General features: G+C 49.4%; 1 protein-coding gene across 1 annotated transcript in view; it reads left to right on the plus strand.

Moving 5' to 3' along the window:
* Positions 1-17803, plus strand: part of DIS3L2 (DIS3 like 3'-5' exoribonuclease 2) — a 194895-nt gene that overhangs the window by 151118 nt on the left and 25974 nt on the right. The window contains exon 14 of the mRNA XM_086618081.1: positions 3452-3531. Coding sequence (XP_086474207.1) covers positions 3452-3531 — 80 coding nt within the window. The remainder of the gene's footprint in view (positions 1-3451; positions 3532-17803) is intronic.

The following is a 17803-nucleotide window of genomic DNA, read 5'->3' on the forward strand; positions in this document are numbered from 1 at the left end:
AAAGGGCGGCTGCTGGAGAAGATGGGACCAGAGAGAAGCAGCAGTGTAGGGTGCACAGGGAGCTGGGAAGGGACGCCTGAGTTTTTTCTCAGAGATCTGTGGCAGCAGGTGCCTTATAGATGAGCTTTAGCATGAGAGGAAAGATCTATGGAGCAGACCTTCCAAAGCACGAAGGTACTGGGGAACGTAAATGCCTTTCCAGATGAGCACAGTCATGCAGAAGTGAGCTCGTGTCCAAGGGTGGTCAGTGGAACACTCCTGTGGCTCCAGTGCCAGAGGGGACCCAACTACATGATACCGAGTTGATGTGGACAAGCTTTTCAAGCTTAATAGGAAGCTTACAGTCTCTGCATCCCAGTTTGCCTCTTGGCAGCACCAGGTAGTCCTTCTCTACCTGCCTTACCTGCTTTCCTTCCACCTGTGATGAGTTTTGCCTGGGGCTTCTGTGCTCTCTGCAGAGACCGAATGCCACCGAACCAGCAAAGGCACATGAAGCGTTGCTGGTGGCTGCACAGCCAGAGCTTGGCTGTTCATTCAGGCTCTGCAGGGACTCCTGGCCTGTGTGAGGATCACAGGTCCCTTCTTCCCCCTCCTGGCTGGCCATGACAGTACATCAGCAGGGCAGATCTGCAGATGAGCAGGGTTTTGTGCATCAGCAACAGCACAGCTGCCTTGGGGTATGGTTGCTGGGACAGACCTTTAGTTACACATCTCTGTGTGACAGCCTGACCCTGACGTTTCTCTGAGTGGAGTCTTCTTGTCACTGCGAGTGGCAGCAGCATCTTCTTGCCTGACAGTATTGCCCCATATGGTCAAGTCATGTATAGTTCCCATTACACAGGCCTTGCTGGCACCTGTGGGTAGCAGAGATGGCTGAGCCTGCCAAGCAGGGTGTGTTTTATTTGTCCGGAATACCGTGAGCAGACAAAGAAGGGTTAAAATAACAGGAAGTTGAAAACATGTTATCTTCGGGAACCGTGATCTTTTCTTTTTGGATAGGAGGGTTCCATGGGACCCCATCCCCCCAGATAGTGGAAAGGTCACCCTCCCATACCTGATTGCCCCACAGCTTTCCCTGGCAGCCTGTCCAGACAAGGCTGTTTTCCTTCCCAGCCCTGTTCTTCCTTCCCTTCTCCTGGACTTGTCTCCTTGCACAGAGCTGGCTCCAGTCCTGGGTGGTGCTGGGGTCCCAGAGCCCAGGTGAGCTGTAACCAGAGATGCTCAGTTATGCAAGCCCGAAGCCTGCTTAGGTGAGAGCTGCAAACGACAGGCTTAGGTGTTCCTGGGTTTGTCCTGATCAGAAATATTGCTGAAAGTGGCCAAAGCCAATTGTGCACTTTCTTTTGAATTCCTCTCTAGCAACTCTGCAAAGTGGTGCCCATTACTCAAAGTGCAGGACCAGGTGGAGCTCTGCCTGAGATAACCACTATCCCTTTGCCTCCGAGGTGTTTTCTGAGACTCTAGCAGGAAAGCTTTGGAAAACCTATCCCATAATAATGGCTTTGGGCAGCTCCCAGTTCCTTCTTCAGTTCCCCAAACCAGGGCAACTCACTTGAAGGGGACTCTGGTTGTAGACAAGTGACCTTTGCCTATGCCACAGCAAGGTGATTGCTTGCTTTCCTTGAGGAGGTTGCTTGTTCCTTGGTGACCTCCTGCTCCCGTGGAGTAGCTGCTATGTGCCATCATAGCATCTGGACAGGCTGGACCCGCAGCCCAGCTTTGTGGATCTCACCCAGAAAAAACACCCTCAGCTGACCCTACAAGTCCTGCCTTAGACACCATAGTCCTGCCTTAGACACCAGTCTCCGAAATGGATCTGAGCGATATGCTAAGCTGTAGTAAGATCAGAGCTTGCAGGCAGGGGTAGTGGTTGAGAGAGTAAGAGGCTGCTCTCTGGACAGCGGTACGAATTATGGTACTTGTACCACGGACACATGCAAAACACTGGCACGAGTGATACATGCTGTTGCAGAAGCGTGTGTTTCAGAATGACTTACAGAGTTAGGGGCATAGAATTCAAGGGACATCAGCTGGATTTGGCCTCAGCCCGATACTTGGTTCTTAACTCGGTATCCAAGGTGGTGAATTTTTCGATTATTTCATGGTATGCAATTTTATTTGGGTCAGTGAGAGCACAGCTTATGACTTTGCTACTTTAGGGAGGGGAAAACCAGTGCATCATCTGATGATTCAGCACACAGTTTCTTGACAGCCTATGGGAGAAAGACGTTTTTATTCTGTGTTCATTCCTGAATAAGCCTTTAATTTGAGTTAGCAGTTTCCTTGGAGCTCAGAGGAGTCTGTGATCAGATGGAGTGGATCAACACTGCTCTCTCCTCCTTTCCTTGTTTAAAAAAGTCAGACTCATCATGACGAACCTCCTTCAACTTTTAGCCCTTGCAATGGTCTTCTCAGACCGTTCCAAGAGTCCTGCACGTTCCGGCAGTGGTAACGACCCTGTGAAATCTTTGTGACCCCAAAAAGGCCAAAGCTCTCAGTGCATGCAGACAGCAACCACCTCCTCTGAAGGATGCTGCCCTCCTTACCCAGCCTGCTGGGTACTGCTCAGGGTCTGCAGCCCTTTTGCAGAGCCCAGGGACTGCACCTCGTGGCTACAGGAGCTGGTGGGACACTGCTGCGGGGCCCAGCAGCCTTCCTCTGGAGAAACAGGGACTGCTTGGATGTGCCCCTGTCGCAGGGCTCAGCCCCAAGCTGTTTTCTAGGTAGTGCAGCATCCAAAATCACCCGAGACATTTTCAGCAAAAAAGTCTCCTTGCAGAAATTGCTCGTTGAAAGAGGATTAATTTTTCCCCCTCAAATAAAACGAGCCGTATTTGAAACCTGAAAGCCCTTGCTGAACACCTTCTTGGAGCTGCAAAGAAAGCAGCTTCCAGGTCACATCATAGCCTCCTGCCGGATGCGGATCCAAACTGCAAACCCTTCTAACAGCTCTTTAATAACTCCGCACAGAAGGAAAAATCTGTCACCTTTCCCTCTGTGGTTTCTCCTCTGTTTATAATGCACTGGAGGAACGAGATGGAGCCGGGAAAGTTTTCAGAGAAAGACTCGTGGGAACTACAGCTGCCGATGGAGAAGACTCATTTCTTTAGTGTTTGAGGGGAACCGCAGTCGCTTTGGTGAAGGGTGATGTGTGTGGGTGGGTTTGGAGGGGTGAACTGTTATGACCCATGCATTTCAGAAGAACCACAAACACTTTATAGTAACAAAGGGTGGAAAAAGCGAGAGGTTTCTGCAACGCATGTGACTTTTCCCTGAGGTTTGGAACCCCATGGTATGTTCCAGGCCACAGTGTTTGCGTGTCAGTCTCAGTGAGTTAAGCTTTCTCCCACAAGCCATACTTGAAGTTGCTCTGATGACTGAGAGCCTAAAATGTTGCTTTTTTTTTTTTTTTTGTCTTTTCATTCTCCCCTACCCCCTCTCCTCTCTGCAGCTGAAGCTCTCATTTACCTTGGACCAGGAGAGTGGGATGCCTCAAGGCTGTTATATCTATCAGTACCGGGACAGCAACAAGTAAGTCCTGCGGAAGATTGCATGCAGATAGGGGAAGGTGCGTTGAAAGGAAACTGCCCTGCCTTCTGGCAGAGGGATCACAACTGCTCGTACTACTTAGAAGTAGATTAAAGCAGGTTTCAGGCTTGACATGAAACTGGGAACAGCTCCTGCAAAGGCCGGAGCCTTTAAAATGCACGAGGCCCTGCAGCCCCCTTTCTTCTGTAGCATTTGAAAAGCTCCCCACTGCCTGTATTTGGCTAAAAGGCCGGCTCTTGGATACCACTGGGTCTGGCAGAACTCACCTGGGCTTTGCCCAGGGGCATTTGTAGCTCAGATCCTGCACTGTTTCATGCTGGGGTGACTGAGTGTGGGCTGGGGGTAAGCATCCACAGGCTGCAGAGCCCCAAAGAGTACAGCCCTCACCTCTGCTCAGCTGCTCACACACAGCACCCCGTTCTCTCTGCTAAAGCTCGTGCGTGAGTTCACTGAGTGGCCTTTCATTTGTGGTGCTGTATCCCCAGTGCAGCCACCTGCTCTGTTTTTATAAGGTACCTTATGATATTCAAGCTTTGGATGTGTTTGGAGCACAGAGTCCTCGATTTCTAGGTATTCTGCCTATTTTCACTAGCTGCCATAGTGAACTGGCACCCAAGATGTTTTTATTTCGAATCACGTTCTCATTATCAAATTGACGGCAGCAGCACAGTTCAGGATATTTCTGTGTTTGCGCTGGGTTACTTTGCCTGAATACCAGCATGTCATAAATCCATAGCCTGTTGCCTCCACCCATATAGTTCTGCTTCTTGCCAGCTATCGAAGGTTAACCTAAAAAAGGAGGGTATATGAAATTGCCAATCAACAGAACAGCCTGTAATTAGATCGTCTCTGAAACACTGACGAGAACGGTCCCGACAAGGAAGAGGGACATCTGCCAACAGCACCTACCCCTTTCTACGCTGAGAAATCTCAGTGTTTAAAGAAGAGAGATCATTTTTGGGAGACTCCTTTCTGCTTGTGGATGGGCGATTAGCACACGATACACAGTCCCATCTGAACTATCCCAGCCCCAGAGGCATGGATGAGGAGAGCTGGTACCTCCAGCACCACCCAGCTAACAGGGAAACGTGCTGTTCAGTGCAAAAGCATAAAATCAACAAGGGAAAAGCGTTTGTTTTTGAGGTTTTAAAAGGCGGCAGCACACAATGGGCAGTGAGGAAAAGAAAACCCCCAGACCTATTGCCGTTTGTTAAGGATGTTTGTAGATCCAGTGTTTCTAATTGTGAGGTGTATATCTCAAAAATCAGCAGCCACGTTTTTTTTCTGCCACAGACCCTCCTCTCCCCGGGCTCCGATGGGTGTTGTGTGCCATTGTTTGAGGAAACTCCAGGGACGGGAGTGGAGTTATTTTGTTTTAAGTGCTAAGGCCAATAGCGATTCCGCTTGGAAACCTTGGTTTGAGCTGTGAGTGATCCAACATGTGACAAAGTAGCTGCAGTGTGTTGGCAGCTGTTGATTTAGAGATGTATGGCTGTGACCTGCATTTCTGGCAAGCGTGCGAGCCGAGCCACTCCGAGCCATGCCAGCCAGGATCATGGGCTGGAAAAACACAGTGTGGGCAGAATGAGTGGGATTGCAAGTAAACCCAGACTTCGTGCATGTCTGATGTATCCAAACTGCGATTATACCTTCTTGCGGCACCCTGTGCTTCGTATTTTATAGCTTACTTGACCAACCTGGGGGAGCAGGATCCCATTTCCCAGGCAGGGTCTCGCTAAGTTTCTGCACACACTTATCCCCCTAAGCCGTGTGCTGCAGCCCAGCTCCTCCGACAATCCTTGGCCAGTGAACTGGAGCATGAAGGTCCGTACTACGGCTGACGTTTCTTGCAGGTAAAGTGCCCTTGAGCCAAACACGTGCTTGGTTCTGGTTGTACCCTGAGTGATTTTGGAGGAGCTCACATGCACTGCAGCTTTACTGGTGACAGAGCATTGCATTTGAATAGTGTAGTGAAACACCGGATGGGGCTCCCGCTCAGCCAAGTAGAGACAGTACCTCTCATGCACTGGGCCTTTCATAGGGTTAATTTGTTATCCATACAATAGCATGGCAGTTGTTGTGATAATTTTTCCTAAGCAATTTTCCAGGGTAAATTGTAGCCCTTGTGTTCTCCCAAGCCTCATCAGGCTTTGACGGTACTCATCAGGACCCAAGGGGATGACAGCTCCTCTGCATCATCTAAAGATGTATCTAGAAGTTAAAGCAACGTGATGTTTGTGTCCGCACCATGTTTTGGAGCTGTTTACAGCCCAGAGAAGAAATCCTGGCAACACGCTGCAGGCTTATGCATGGGAAAGACTGGAAATGTGCACCCCGGACCCAGCGTCCTTGGCAGAGCATTGGGGCTGGGACCATACTGAGGACAGACTCGTGGTGGGAGCACAGACGTGTGAAGCTCTCGAGCAGCAGCTTTAACAGGAGGAAGAAGAGGTGATCCTGGTCGATGGGAACCCATTCTGGCCTGGGGAGCATGCCCGGTGCCCTGGGGATCTGTGTGGCAAGGCTCAGTGCCACCCTGGTCACTGGAGGAATGTCCCTTCCCCTCCAAGTGGCAAATGCTGTTCCAAGCTGCAGCCAGACGGGGCCACCGGAGAACAGCAGATATTGGCCTCCCACTTGTCGAACAAAGGACCGCAGCATTGCTGAAAGTGTAATTATCAGAGCAATTAAAATTTCTATTGCTTAGTCTAGAAGTGCAAGTACCATGCAGGCTCTTACAAGGGCAATCAATTGGAATTTGTTCCCTTTAAAATGATAAAACCCTGCCAAGGAATTTTTGCCTGCTCCCAGCAGCTTCCCATTGCCTGCCTGCCTGCAGCTGTGTTCATGGGCACAATGCTCACCAGGTGCCCACTCCACTGCCACACTCTGGGTGCTGAGTGCTTTGGGGAGACCGGACTCAGCAGAACCTTGGACTGAGAGCAGAAGAGATGCCAAGCAGCCAGCTGCTCACCCCTCCACCCCTGCTATGATATTCTGGTATCTGATGGTGCTTGATAGTCCCATTAATGATCCGAGTGCTGTGCTTGGAGCTGGGTGGAGGACAGAGGCTGTCACTGCCCCTGTGGTCACAGGGGTGAGACCAGGGGACATCACTTCTCTTTTCCCTTGCTCAGACCCAAACACTTCCCTCCCCTTGGCTGCGGGTCCTTCCTGGCCCCAGGGGAAATGAATTGACCTCATAAAGAAGCAAGCAGTCTGCTTTCGTGTTTTTAAGCCACGTTACTTAAATTCTCCGTAATGGGGATCAATCAGTGTAATTGACAGAGCACTGGGCTGCTGCAGCTCCGCTGTCCTGCCATGGGAGCGCTGTGCTGTGACATGGGGACGGCTGCCAACATGTGCTAGGTGACATTCGGAACCGAAGCATATTGTCAGCCTTCATGTGGCCCCAGAGCAGTCACATCCAGGAGAGGACAGCCCTGCCACCTGGCCCGTGGTGGGACTGCGGCACGAGTTGGGCGTTGAGGGTGGGACTGGCTTTCTGCCGCTGCCTCTGCGCAGACTGGGGTCCTCTGACCCTGCACAGGATCTGATTGCAAAACCCCACCAGGCAGTAAAAGACTGTCATCCATTTGCACCCACCATGCCTCGTGAATCCCATCTTACAGCACGTGCTTACCAGGCCCCGATCAAGGGATGTGGTACCAGCTGTGCTGCAGAAGCACCAGCTGCCCGCTCTGAAGCCTGCACAGCGTGGCTGGGCATACTTTTGTGGGCTTCCAGGCAGTGGAAGGATGAGATCAATCAATAAAGGTTACAGATGATCATGAAAGACTTCTTCCAGCCCGAGTGCAGGAAGAGCCAATGCCAACTTGAGATCCTTCTGGAAGAAATTAATTGTGAGAAGTTTGATATCTTTTGGCTATATCCAAGAAATAGAAGATTCAATCTGTCTTGTGTGTTCACTGCCACTGTCCAGGCACTTGTCTGGAGTCCTCGTGGTCTCTGCTCACCTACCCACAGCAAGACTGACCCTTCAAATGCCTTTGTCTTCCTCCCAAGCCTCTGATCACCGTCACCTTCCTCAGATGATGCAGTGCTCAGGGTCCCTGCCATCCCAGACCCACTGAGGAGCTATAAGTCCCTGTCAAGATTCATCCTGTTGCGTGGGCCGTATTTGCAGGGCATCGTGACCCTTCCTTGTCCTCAGCTGGTTGTTCTCTGACATGGTTTTCCTGCTCCCTTAACCTCCAGGTATTGGTCTCTTTTTAAGGTCCGCTCCTCACATCACGGACGCCGCCTTTGCAGATAGACCAGCTTGCAGCTCACCAATGAATTTCGTTTTAATTCCTTGCTGCAGCTGGGGTTTGTGTCAGGATTATGAATTTGCAGTGGGGGCTTTCATGTTCTCCTCAGAGTTATTTCTAAAGCCAGAGGAGCAGCATCTCGCATGGAAGCACTTCGAGACCTCTTACAAAAGCAGCGTTGGAGTATTGATCATTTTTTCTCCCTGGGGACCCGAAGCACTACAGATAGAGCTGCTGTGCAGTGTAGCCACTTGCGGGCAGCACCACACAACTCTTCAGGATGAGAAGTGAAAAATAGCTCCAGTTGAAAGGAAAAGTGGTTGCCCCCTTTTATATAGAGATCAATGATGCCTGGTACATTGGATTATCACTTAAAACACCAGGACTTCAAATGCCAGGGTGCATGCACTCCTGATGCTGACAGGCTCGTGATATATAATGCTGTTTGGGTTACCAACTGAGCTGCTCTGTGCAATCTTTTCGTAAGGTGAATGTAATATCAGCAGTGATGTACCCAACGCTACATCAGGAGAGCTAGCCTATAATTATGCTTGAATTGTTTGAACGGGTTATTTGTCACTAACACATTAGCTCACTCCATTTATTGCTACCATTCAGGGCTGCAGCAGGTTTGGTGTAAACAGAGCTTGGGGGGAGGTTTGGGGTTTTTTGTATTTTTCTGAATAGAGCAAAGCAGAATCGTTTGGAGTTCATTCTTTTTTTACTAGGAGAGCTGGTGACTGGAGGTGCTAGAAACGAAATATGTAAAGCAGCTGACACAGCATAACTGGCGTGTTTTCAGAAATACTTCCCAGGTGTACAGCTCACGTGTTGGACTTTAGCATGGACCTGGTTGCTTTGCAATGAGCTGGCAGGTTGACCGTAGTATGTTTTGTTCCTTCTGACAAATTGAGGCTGGCGGAGTGGGTTGTTTGTACAAGGAGCTCCTGCGCAGCTCATGCAGTTGCTGGGTGCCTGACCTGCCTTATTACATGGTTGTTTCATGGCATGCATCCCAGCAAAGCAGCACTGCTTGTATTGGTGTAAAGGAAGTGGTCATCTGACCTGATGGCATCTGATTTTCTGGTTAGGGATCAGCAAATATATGCTCTGCCTTACTCTGACCTGCATGGCCAGGGAAGTCTCTGAAGGTGGCATCTTCTCTTGTTTGTCTTGTCTGGCAGACTGGGATTTCGTGGAGGAAATCCTTATACGTGTCATCCCTTGACATCACATGCTTGAATGGATGCTGGCTAGTAGTACCCGTTATTCTCCTGAAGCTTATGAAATGCCTTGTTTAGATTTCAGATCAAAATAAAATTAATTCCATTTCCAGAAAGAGATCTGCCAGCCAACGTCAAATTCTCCAGGGTGGGATTTTCGCTTTAGGGTACCCCGTTGGGCAAAGTGGCTTAGCTGGGACAAGGCACGTCCCTCTGCACAGCAGTTCTGCGGGCGCACCTCTGCGCATCACTAGCTTTCGGCAAGCATTGCCCAAGTCTCGTTGGATTGCAGGTAGCTGAGCTGCCCTGTGACTCTTTCCTGGTGAGCTGTGGGAGGGTTTAGCTGTCTTTTGAGGCCACAGAAAAGCATCAGAGGCGGTTGGGGTAAGTAGGCCACCTCCTGGGTTTAAGACTAAGCCAGTCGCCCCCGGGCTTGAAGCACTACTGAGCTCTGGTGGAAGGGGTGTCTGTGTGGATAAGAATAGGATTGGAAGCAAAATGCAAGCCAGGGCATGAGTTAGCACTGCCCAGAAGATATACTCTACAAAAGAGAAGACTAAGCAGGTTGGAGTTTTTGATACTGTGTCTTGTTTTTTGTTTTTCTTGTTGGCACTGAACTTTACCCAAGTCAGCAGGTGATGTACATCCTTCAGCTGCCAAAGGGTGAGCATCGGAGTTGGCCAGGCAAGGCTGGTGAATTATTCTGTCACCATACATGGAGATAAACCAGACCTCTTGGTTTTTGGCATTGGTTCAGTGTAGGGTAAATTATCCAGGAGAATAAGTCTGAAGGTTGACCTTTAAAACTTCAAAGTTTTAATCCTTCCTGCCTGAGGTACGAGCCTGGTTTTTCACAACCAAAGGCTGCTGGGACATAGGCTGCAAAATAGTCTGTGTCACCTGAGACTCTGAGGAGCAGGGAATTGTTCTTTCCTTGCAGAGGCGACCCTATGGCCATTTCTAGGTGAGGAAGAAGGGATCTTACAAAAGGCTCTGCCCAGGTCATACTTAGCTGCTTTTCTTGACACAGACCTGCCTCCTCCTGCCACCCTGCTGCTTTATAACAGGATTCCAATCCGTCAGTGCTGTAGAAACAGGAACTGCCCACTCCTTGGAGTGTCAGTGCCATGTAGGGGCTGCAAATGGAAAAGGTGATCAGGGCAAGCAGGTGGGATTTGAAGATGATTTGACTCCTTCAAAAGGAACATTTGAGACTTTTTTTGGTGGCCTACGCAATATCCCACATCGACCAGTAGATCTTCCTCTAAATCCTCAACAGGATACCAGAGCAGTCAATGTGTGCTCCCACCTTCAAGGGTGAGGAAGGACTGGGCTCTTAAACCCATGTGAGTGCGCAACCTCCCTGCTCTCCCTGAGTTGAATTTGAGGAGTTTGTCGTCTTATCTATTTCAGAGTGTTCTGTTGGAGAGGAGCTGTAAAACCTCCTTGTGTCCGCATTAGAAGTCTGAGTATTCTGTGGCAGTCAAGTAGGTGAGAAAATCAGCTGCAATTGTAATTGAGTCAGAGATGCTGTCTCCATGTGTCATCCCTGGAGATCTGTTTACATATCCATTTGCTTAACAATATGTTTGGAAGCCTTCAGCAGCATTTCAGCACCATTTCCCTGGCCTATGTATGCCTGACTAATGCCCAAGGCAGTGAGCTATATCTGGACTAGAATTGCTAACCTATAGATCTGAGTTTTCTTAGTAGCCCTGAATCACACGAATCTCTGATTAGCCCTTAGGTAGATGGGAGAGGACAGATCTGACATCTGACGTGGGAAAGAGTGAATAATCCTCCTTCCACAGGAAGCATTTCTCACCTTCACCTTGAAGCCAAGTCACTGGATTGATTTTTGTGTCCAGGAAGGCCCTGTCCTGAGCTGAGATCTGGGTAGAAAATCACCAGACCCCCTAGCCATCCCTCTCCCAGCAGGATTTCTAGGCATGCTTTTTCATAACAAATATGGAAAAGGAGTCCTTGTTTTGACTTAGTCTCTGTGACCTTGAACATATAGTCATAGTGCAAAGCAACTTCTCTGCCAGGTACAGGTTTCGCTGTCCACTCTGTGAAGTTAAAAGCAGGGAGAACTGGGACCAGCAGCCAAGTGCATGTGTCACCTTCTTTTGCCTTGTTAGGGTGTGCTTTAGATACGAACTAACGGTGGGAAGTCACATGCAGCGGCAGGCAGTGGAGTAAGACCAAAGATTATGAAGGGGATACTCTGCCCCTCTACTCTGCTCTCATGAGACCCCACCTGGAATAGTGCGTTCAGCTCTGGAGTCCCCAACACAAGAAGGACATGGAGCTGCTGGAGCGAGTCCAAAGGAGGGCGACGAAGATGATCTGAGGACTGGAGCACCTCTCCTGTGAAGACAGGCTGAGAGAGTTGAGGCTGTTCAACCTGAAGAAGGCTCTGGGGAGACCTTCTAACAGCCTCCCAGTACCTAAAGGAGGCCTACAAGAAAGCTGGAGAGGGACTTTTTACAAGGATATATAGTGATAAGACAAGGGGCAATGGCTTTAAACTGAAAGAGGGGAGATTCTGATTAGATATAAGGAAGACATTTTTTACATAGAGGATGGTGAGGCACTGGAACAGGTTGCCAAGAGAAGTTGTGGATGCCCCATCCCTGGAAGTGTTCAAGGCCAGGCTGAATGAGGCTTTGAGCAACCTGGTGTAGTGGAGGGTGTCCCTGCCCATGGCAGGGAGGTTGGAACTAGGTGATCTTTAAAGGTCCCTTCCAACTCAAACCATTCTGTGTTTTTATGATTCTACTGAGTGCTTGGAGCATGCATTGTGTTGGTGGTGATGAAGGATGCTCTGCTTGAAGTTAGACCTTCCAGTCCTGCTCACCAGGATCTCTTTGATCTACACTTTCTGCCTGGAGAGAGCGAGGGCTTTCAGTTTGCCATGGGCAGGACTTCTTCGGTCTGTTCAGCACTAAGTACCTTCATTCCTGAGGGGATTGACAAAGTAAACTGGAGTAACCGGGTGAATTGTCAGCCAGCTGGGATTGCTCTCTTGTAAAGAGCTACTGGCTGAAAGCTGAAGCATTCAGACTAGAAATAAAGCATGTATTTGAAACGCAAGAGAGATTAACCACTGGAAAAATGTCCCAAGAGAAGACCAGGGAATTCTCCATCTCTCAAGGACAAGTGCATTTCTGGAAGGTGTTTTAGACTCTACAAGTCAGTGGATTTAATGGAGCAGTAGCTGCCTGAAGCCTTCCAGGTACAGGTCAGCTGCTGGAATAATCCTCCTGATGTTAAAGTCCTGGCACACTGCTCTGTGTTAATGTAAAGGATCAGCTTCGCACTGACACCGCTTCCTTCTTTGCAAAACTGGATTTTGCCAGCTGCTGGGCCTGGAAGAACAGGGCATTCGCTCTGAGTCCTGCCTCCTCTCCATGTTGTCCACTGAGGTGGGCATTCAGTGTACTTCAGTGTACCTTATTGCTTGAAATTATGTTCTCACAAATCAGATGGCGCAAGTGAAAGCATCTTTCCTTACCCCCTCCTGGGCAGCAAGGGTGAGCAGTTCTACTTTTCCATCTACTGCGACACTTTGCTCTAGGTCTTGCTTCTTTTTCAACTGTTTTTCCACAATTTAGAGCAGCTCAATCGGTCTGGCAATGGACTCTGTTCCCTCCACACCTCCCGGCTGCTTCTTTGTGGCAAAAAGGAGCTTCGAATCACGAGCATGTTTTGTGTGCTCAGCTCCTCGTAGCGTCAAGGTCACCCTGAGTGGGGTTCCTGTTACAGCTTAGCACTTTCACCTCTTTCAATTTGCCATGCATTAGTCAATCTGGAGCCTAATGGATTTGTAACCTGACTTTGCCTGTGTCGTCTGAGACGTTCCCAGCAATGTAAGAGGATTTGGGCACAACTTCCTTTCAAGTTAATGGAAAGATCTTGCTTGGAAAGAACCTGCTTGAGGATCTGAGTGTACTTTGCATTAATGTTTCCATTAATTTTAATGGGAGATGGTTCTAAATTTCTCAAATCAGCTTTGAACATCTTAAATTTTGTGTCCTTCACCTGTCTCATCTAAAACGGTGCTGATGAGCAGAAGCACCCTTAAATGAGCAGCGTCATTATTGGCCAAGACGTCCTGCAAGTTTTTCTGCCTCTGTTGATCTCTTTGGAAATGTCCTGTTCTCTGGTGACCCCACTGGACCACTCACTAGGTCACCACACGCAGGGCAGGAGATCCAGGCTAAGCTCCCAACTCAGAGGCTGTCCCTTGCATGATCTCTGACAAGTCACGTCGTCTGTCTGCTCCACCGCCGTCTGTAAAGCAGAAAAGTGCAAGAGTCCTCTGGGACTTTTTTTATTAGCATTTATAAAGCACTTTGTGATCATCAAACAGGAGGGAATAGAGGGAAGTGAACTTTTATCATTGCCACTCAAGTCTCAGTTACTGCAAAGAGGGGGTGGTTCAGCTCTGCTGCCTTGGGCACGATTGCCTGCTGCACTTTGTTTGGCTGGTACAGGCAGGGCTGCCTCTCACGGGCACTGCAGAGCACCTGGGTTTTAGCCTGGGTGAGGTCTTGAGTGGCTTTACTGCTTCTGTGGGGCCATGCTACTCTTGGCACTGGTCTCATGAGCTGAGCAACTCGGTATCCCCCATTTCCCCTCCCTCTCTCCCTGCTCTTTGCCCTCCTGCTCCTCTGTTAACTCAACACTTGAACACAGCAGTGATTAACTGTTACTGAGCATCTCTTGCTGATGGGATTGCTGCTCGCTCCTGCCTCATTCAGCAGAGCTGTTACCTCCTTCTGAGCTGCCTGTAGATATTTCTTTCCTTCTCCAACTGAGCTGAGCAGAGACCGACATCCCGACTGCTCATCGCATCTTCCATCCCCCTGCTGAAAGCCGGCCCCAGCAGAGCTCTCATACATGTTGCATCTCTGGCATAACCTCGTTTTGCTCAGACAGTCCAGGTTAAACAGCCTGATTTAGTAAAAGAGTTCATGCAAACCCTACTCATCTCAATGTAATCAGGTTAGTGAGCAGCTACACGTGCAGTTGTCCTGGCAGATGAGAAAGGCCACACTGACTTGGCCCCACATGAAGTACCCCTGGGAAGGACTTTGTGGTCAAACAGGACCTGGAGAGGTGGGGAAGCAGCTCCGTTGCAGTAAAACAGGGAACCTGTTGGAGAAGTCGTCTTATTAATGAGGTTTTCATGCTTTATTTATGCTCAGTGGTCATTTGCAGTCTCGCTGCCAGACAAGCACTGTCTGTTGCCACTTGCCTGGCGACGTGGGTCTGGGCACAGTGTCCAGGTTACAGGAGAGCTGGCAGGGTCTGTCGTACTCGAAGAGATCTGGTGTGACTTGTTTGCAGCATGAAGCGGGAGAGGCTGGGAGCAGGCTCCTTGGCGCTCACTCCCAGCCAGGCCAGCCCAGGGTCAATTCCAGCCCCCAACAATTAGCAAAGCAGATTGAATCTAGATTGATCTGTCTAGTTGCACAGAGGGAGGCGATTTCAGCAAGAAATTCTCCTTTCCCTCTGTCTCCATGTTAAAAGGAAAGAGACCTTGTCAGATTTCTGGATAAATGGGAAGCACAGGGCAAGGTAGAAATAAATGTTGTGCTAATGCGTAGGAAGAATCATTAGGACAGAAAGGGATCATCGATGTTGCGGGGCTGCCGCTGATCTGCATCGCTGTATTGAAGCTCTGCCTCGTGGTACGTGCAAAAGGCAGAATTCAACAAAGGCTCTGCTATTTGTTGCATGTTTGCATGTTGCAGGGGGATGCAGAGAGGCAGAATCTTGTTCAGAGCAAGAATTTTCAGCACCAATAACAGCCTAAACCGGTGCAGTGGTGTTTGCTCAGGGAATTCATAGGAATTGCCTCCTGGTCCAATTGTTTCTTAGAAGCACTTGGGTCACTCAGATCTTCGCAGTCCCTATCTCCATCAAGAAAAAGCTGAGGTCATGGGAGACTGGAAGAGAAGGGACGTGTTGCTTCAGTGAACATACAGTAGCAGGAGTGTGGTGCTGAGCTAAGCTGGGGTTAACGAGTCTCTTTAGGGATGAGTTTTTGGAAGGTGATTGGGGCAGCGAAGAGCAGGGAATCAGTCCCTGGTGGAAGCCAGTAGAGAAAGATGAAATACCTGCTTCATACTATGTGTCACTCCAGCCATTCCCAGGCTGCCCAGCTAAAATATGACAACACTAACAGTGACACTTAGCTGAAGGAATGCTAGTCTGCTCTCTCTCTCAGTGACATCTTCATGCCGTGCTGGGCTCGACAAGGACAGCAAAGAAACCAGAAAATTGGGCAGGGTGTTTTCCAGGAGGGTGGTTGACCCTGAAGAGTGCGGTGCTCTGATTCACAGCACGGCTCCACGAGCTGTTCTGCCCCCACAGCCAAGGGGGAGACCTTTGCAACGAAGGGATCTCTCTGTTTTACCCGGAGCGCTCAATTTTTCGAGAGCACCGTAGAAAGCAGCCTGAGGGGTAAGACAGAGCACAATGACCAAACCAGTTTGGCTTTGCAGAGAGCAGCATGCAGGCCTGGAGAAAACAGCTTACAAGCTGCCTGGCCGCTCCGGAAAGCAGAGAGAGACAAAGGACGCTTGTCCTGAGATCCATGGTGGGTAAAGCCATCCCCGAGCTCCCAGAAGTGCAAAGGGACGCTCTCTTAGCTGGCGGAGCCGTGTGGCTTTGTGCATGTTTACCCAGGGCTTTTGCCTGCACGGTGCCAGCGCGAGAGCCACTGCGTGTACTTGACAGCTCAGCTATTGTTGCAAAGTATGATTTAATAGCAAGACTTGATTACAACATGCAAATGTAGCTGCTGGGGGACTATCTCAGAGGTTTGTGGAGATTAGCTGTTAAATTGGCCAGTGCAAAAACATTATTAAGCAGAGAGCATAATTACTCATCTTGTGCTTCTGTAGTGTATAGAAGAGACAGATTTGTTTAAAAGCCAGCACGTCCTATATAGAGAAAAGGCTTGTGTAAATGCCACATCATGTACTACTGTATGTTGCAGCATATTTTATTAGAGAAGCAATACTTAATAACAACATTTGGGAACTTGTGGAAGGAATCCATTATATTATTCTGCATCATAAAAGCAAACCTAATGCCTAGTCTGTGTGAAGGCTGTGTGGATATTGAAACATCTCCTTTTGGTGGTGGTTGATTGCTTTTATGGAGATTGTATCATATGGATATAAACAAATCCAGCACTTGATGTGAAATCTGGGAGCAGGGTTTTAGACTCACACATCTATCTTCTATCCGTGCGCGTTCCCTCTGAAATGCATCAAGGTTCCCATTAACACCTTAAACCTTCATAGTAGGATTAAAGTGAGACTGTCAGCACATACGAAATGAACATCTAGGTGTGCACTTGCTGTTAACGTTTTCCCTTTCAGTCCTAGGGTAGTCGATGGGTTTGCTAGAAGAAAAAGTTCGTGTGTGTGCAAGGATGTGGGGGAAGGATCGAGGCTTGGGAGCTTGCTGGTGCTGCAGACATGGTTTTCGGAGCAGGTTGTGGTTCAAGGGTTTCCTCCGGACCCGTGGCTCTTGGTAGCACAGGCTGGGCTTGCAGGGAGCAGTATGACCGAAGTCAGATTTAAAAGTGCATTTGGCTAGTCAAAGCCCCAGACAATTTCAGAAAAATCTTCTTTAACAGAGGAGTCAGGAGGGCTGAATCAGAGGAACAGCTTGTTCGTAATGGAGCGTAGTTCCTACAGTCACAAGTGCTGGCAGGGGAGCGGGGTGAGGCTGGCAGGGCCAGCCTGCTGTGCCGCCGTGACTGCTGCTCACCCCTCATCCATGTTGCTGGACACTTCCCCTCCAGCATCTCAGCCCCCTCAACAGATGCTCTGCTGAGGCTTCGCTTGTCTAAGCAGGAGGAAGCATCCTCCCAAGCCTAAGTGGGGTAGATAAAGACTTCAAGGGTTTTTGATGGGAAACTCCTTGCCGCCCAAGAACATTTGTACACACCAGTAACTGCTCCCCAGGCTGGTTCCTGCATGACTCAGAGCTGAATATGATGGCTGCTGCACTGTGAACCTCAGCATCCTGGCACCATATGCCCAAAGGACTCTAAATTTGAATTTGTAGCCAGTCCTCCTTCCTCCTTTACAACGTTTCTGTGGACACGCAGGCACACTGCCCTGCTCCTTACCTGCTCTGTACTGGTAAAATTGCCACAGTTAGAGCCATCAGCTGTTGCAGGCGGTGAAGGGGGAAAAATGACTGCCTTGCTTGTGTCTGGGCTTGGTTTTGACTCAGAGACATGAAGCAGCTCAACCAGCTGCTCACCAGCATGGAGGAGCTCCGGCTGCATCCTGCAGCATCATCTCCCTGCTTTCGTTATTCAGTGCCAAAGGGTAATCCTAAAAATACCTGTGAGCAGTTTGCGAGTCATGAGCATCAGAGGGGGCAGTTCTGCGAAGGTCTTGTGTCACCAGCGAAGGGAGAATGACGCATCTTGTCGTCACTGAGTGTGAAGGGATGGTACCTGCAGCCAGGCATTGGGAGCGGGTGGGAGCAGGGGCCAGGCCTTGGCTGGGGAGACCAGCTGAGGATGGATCGGCCCCGTTGGCAGCGGAGCAAGAAGGGACATAGAGTGGCATGGGCTCAAATGCTGAGCTAGGGCACACTTCGACCCTGCGCAGGCACATCTTGGTTACAGCTTTTTGTTTGTAACGATCTTTGATAGCTTAATGAAGCCAAGCAGTGGGAGAAACCGCATAGCAATCTTTCATAATAATTTTGCCCCAATTA

This window comes from Tauraco erythrolophus, chromosome 11 (genome assembly GCF_009769465.1).
Source record: "Tauraco erythrolophus isolate bTauEry1 chromosome 11, bTauEry1.pri, whole genome shotgun sequence".
In the NCBI taxonomy this organism is placed as follows: domain Eukaryota; kingdom Metazoa; phylum Chordata; class Aves; order Musophagiformes; family Musophagidae; genus Tauraco; species Tauraco erythrolophus.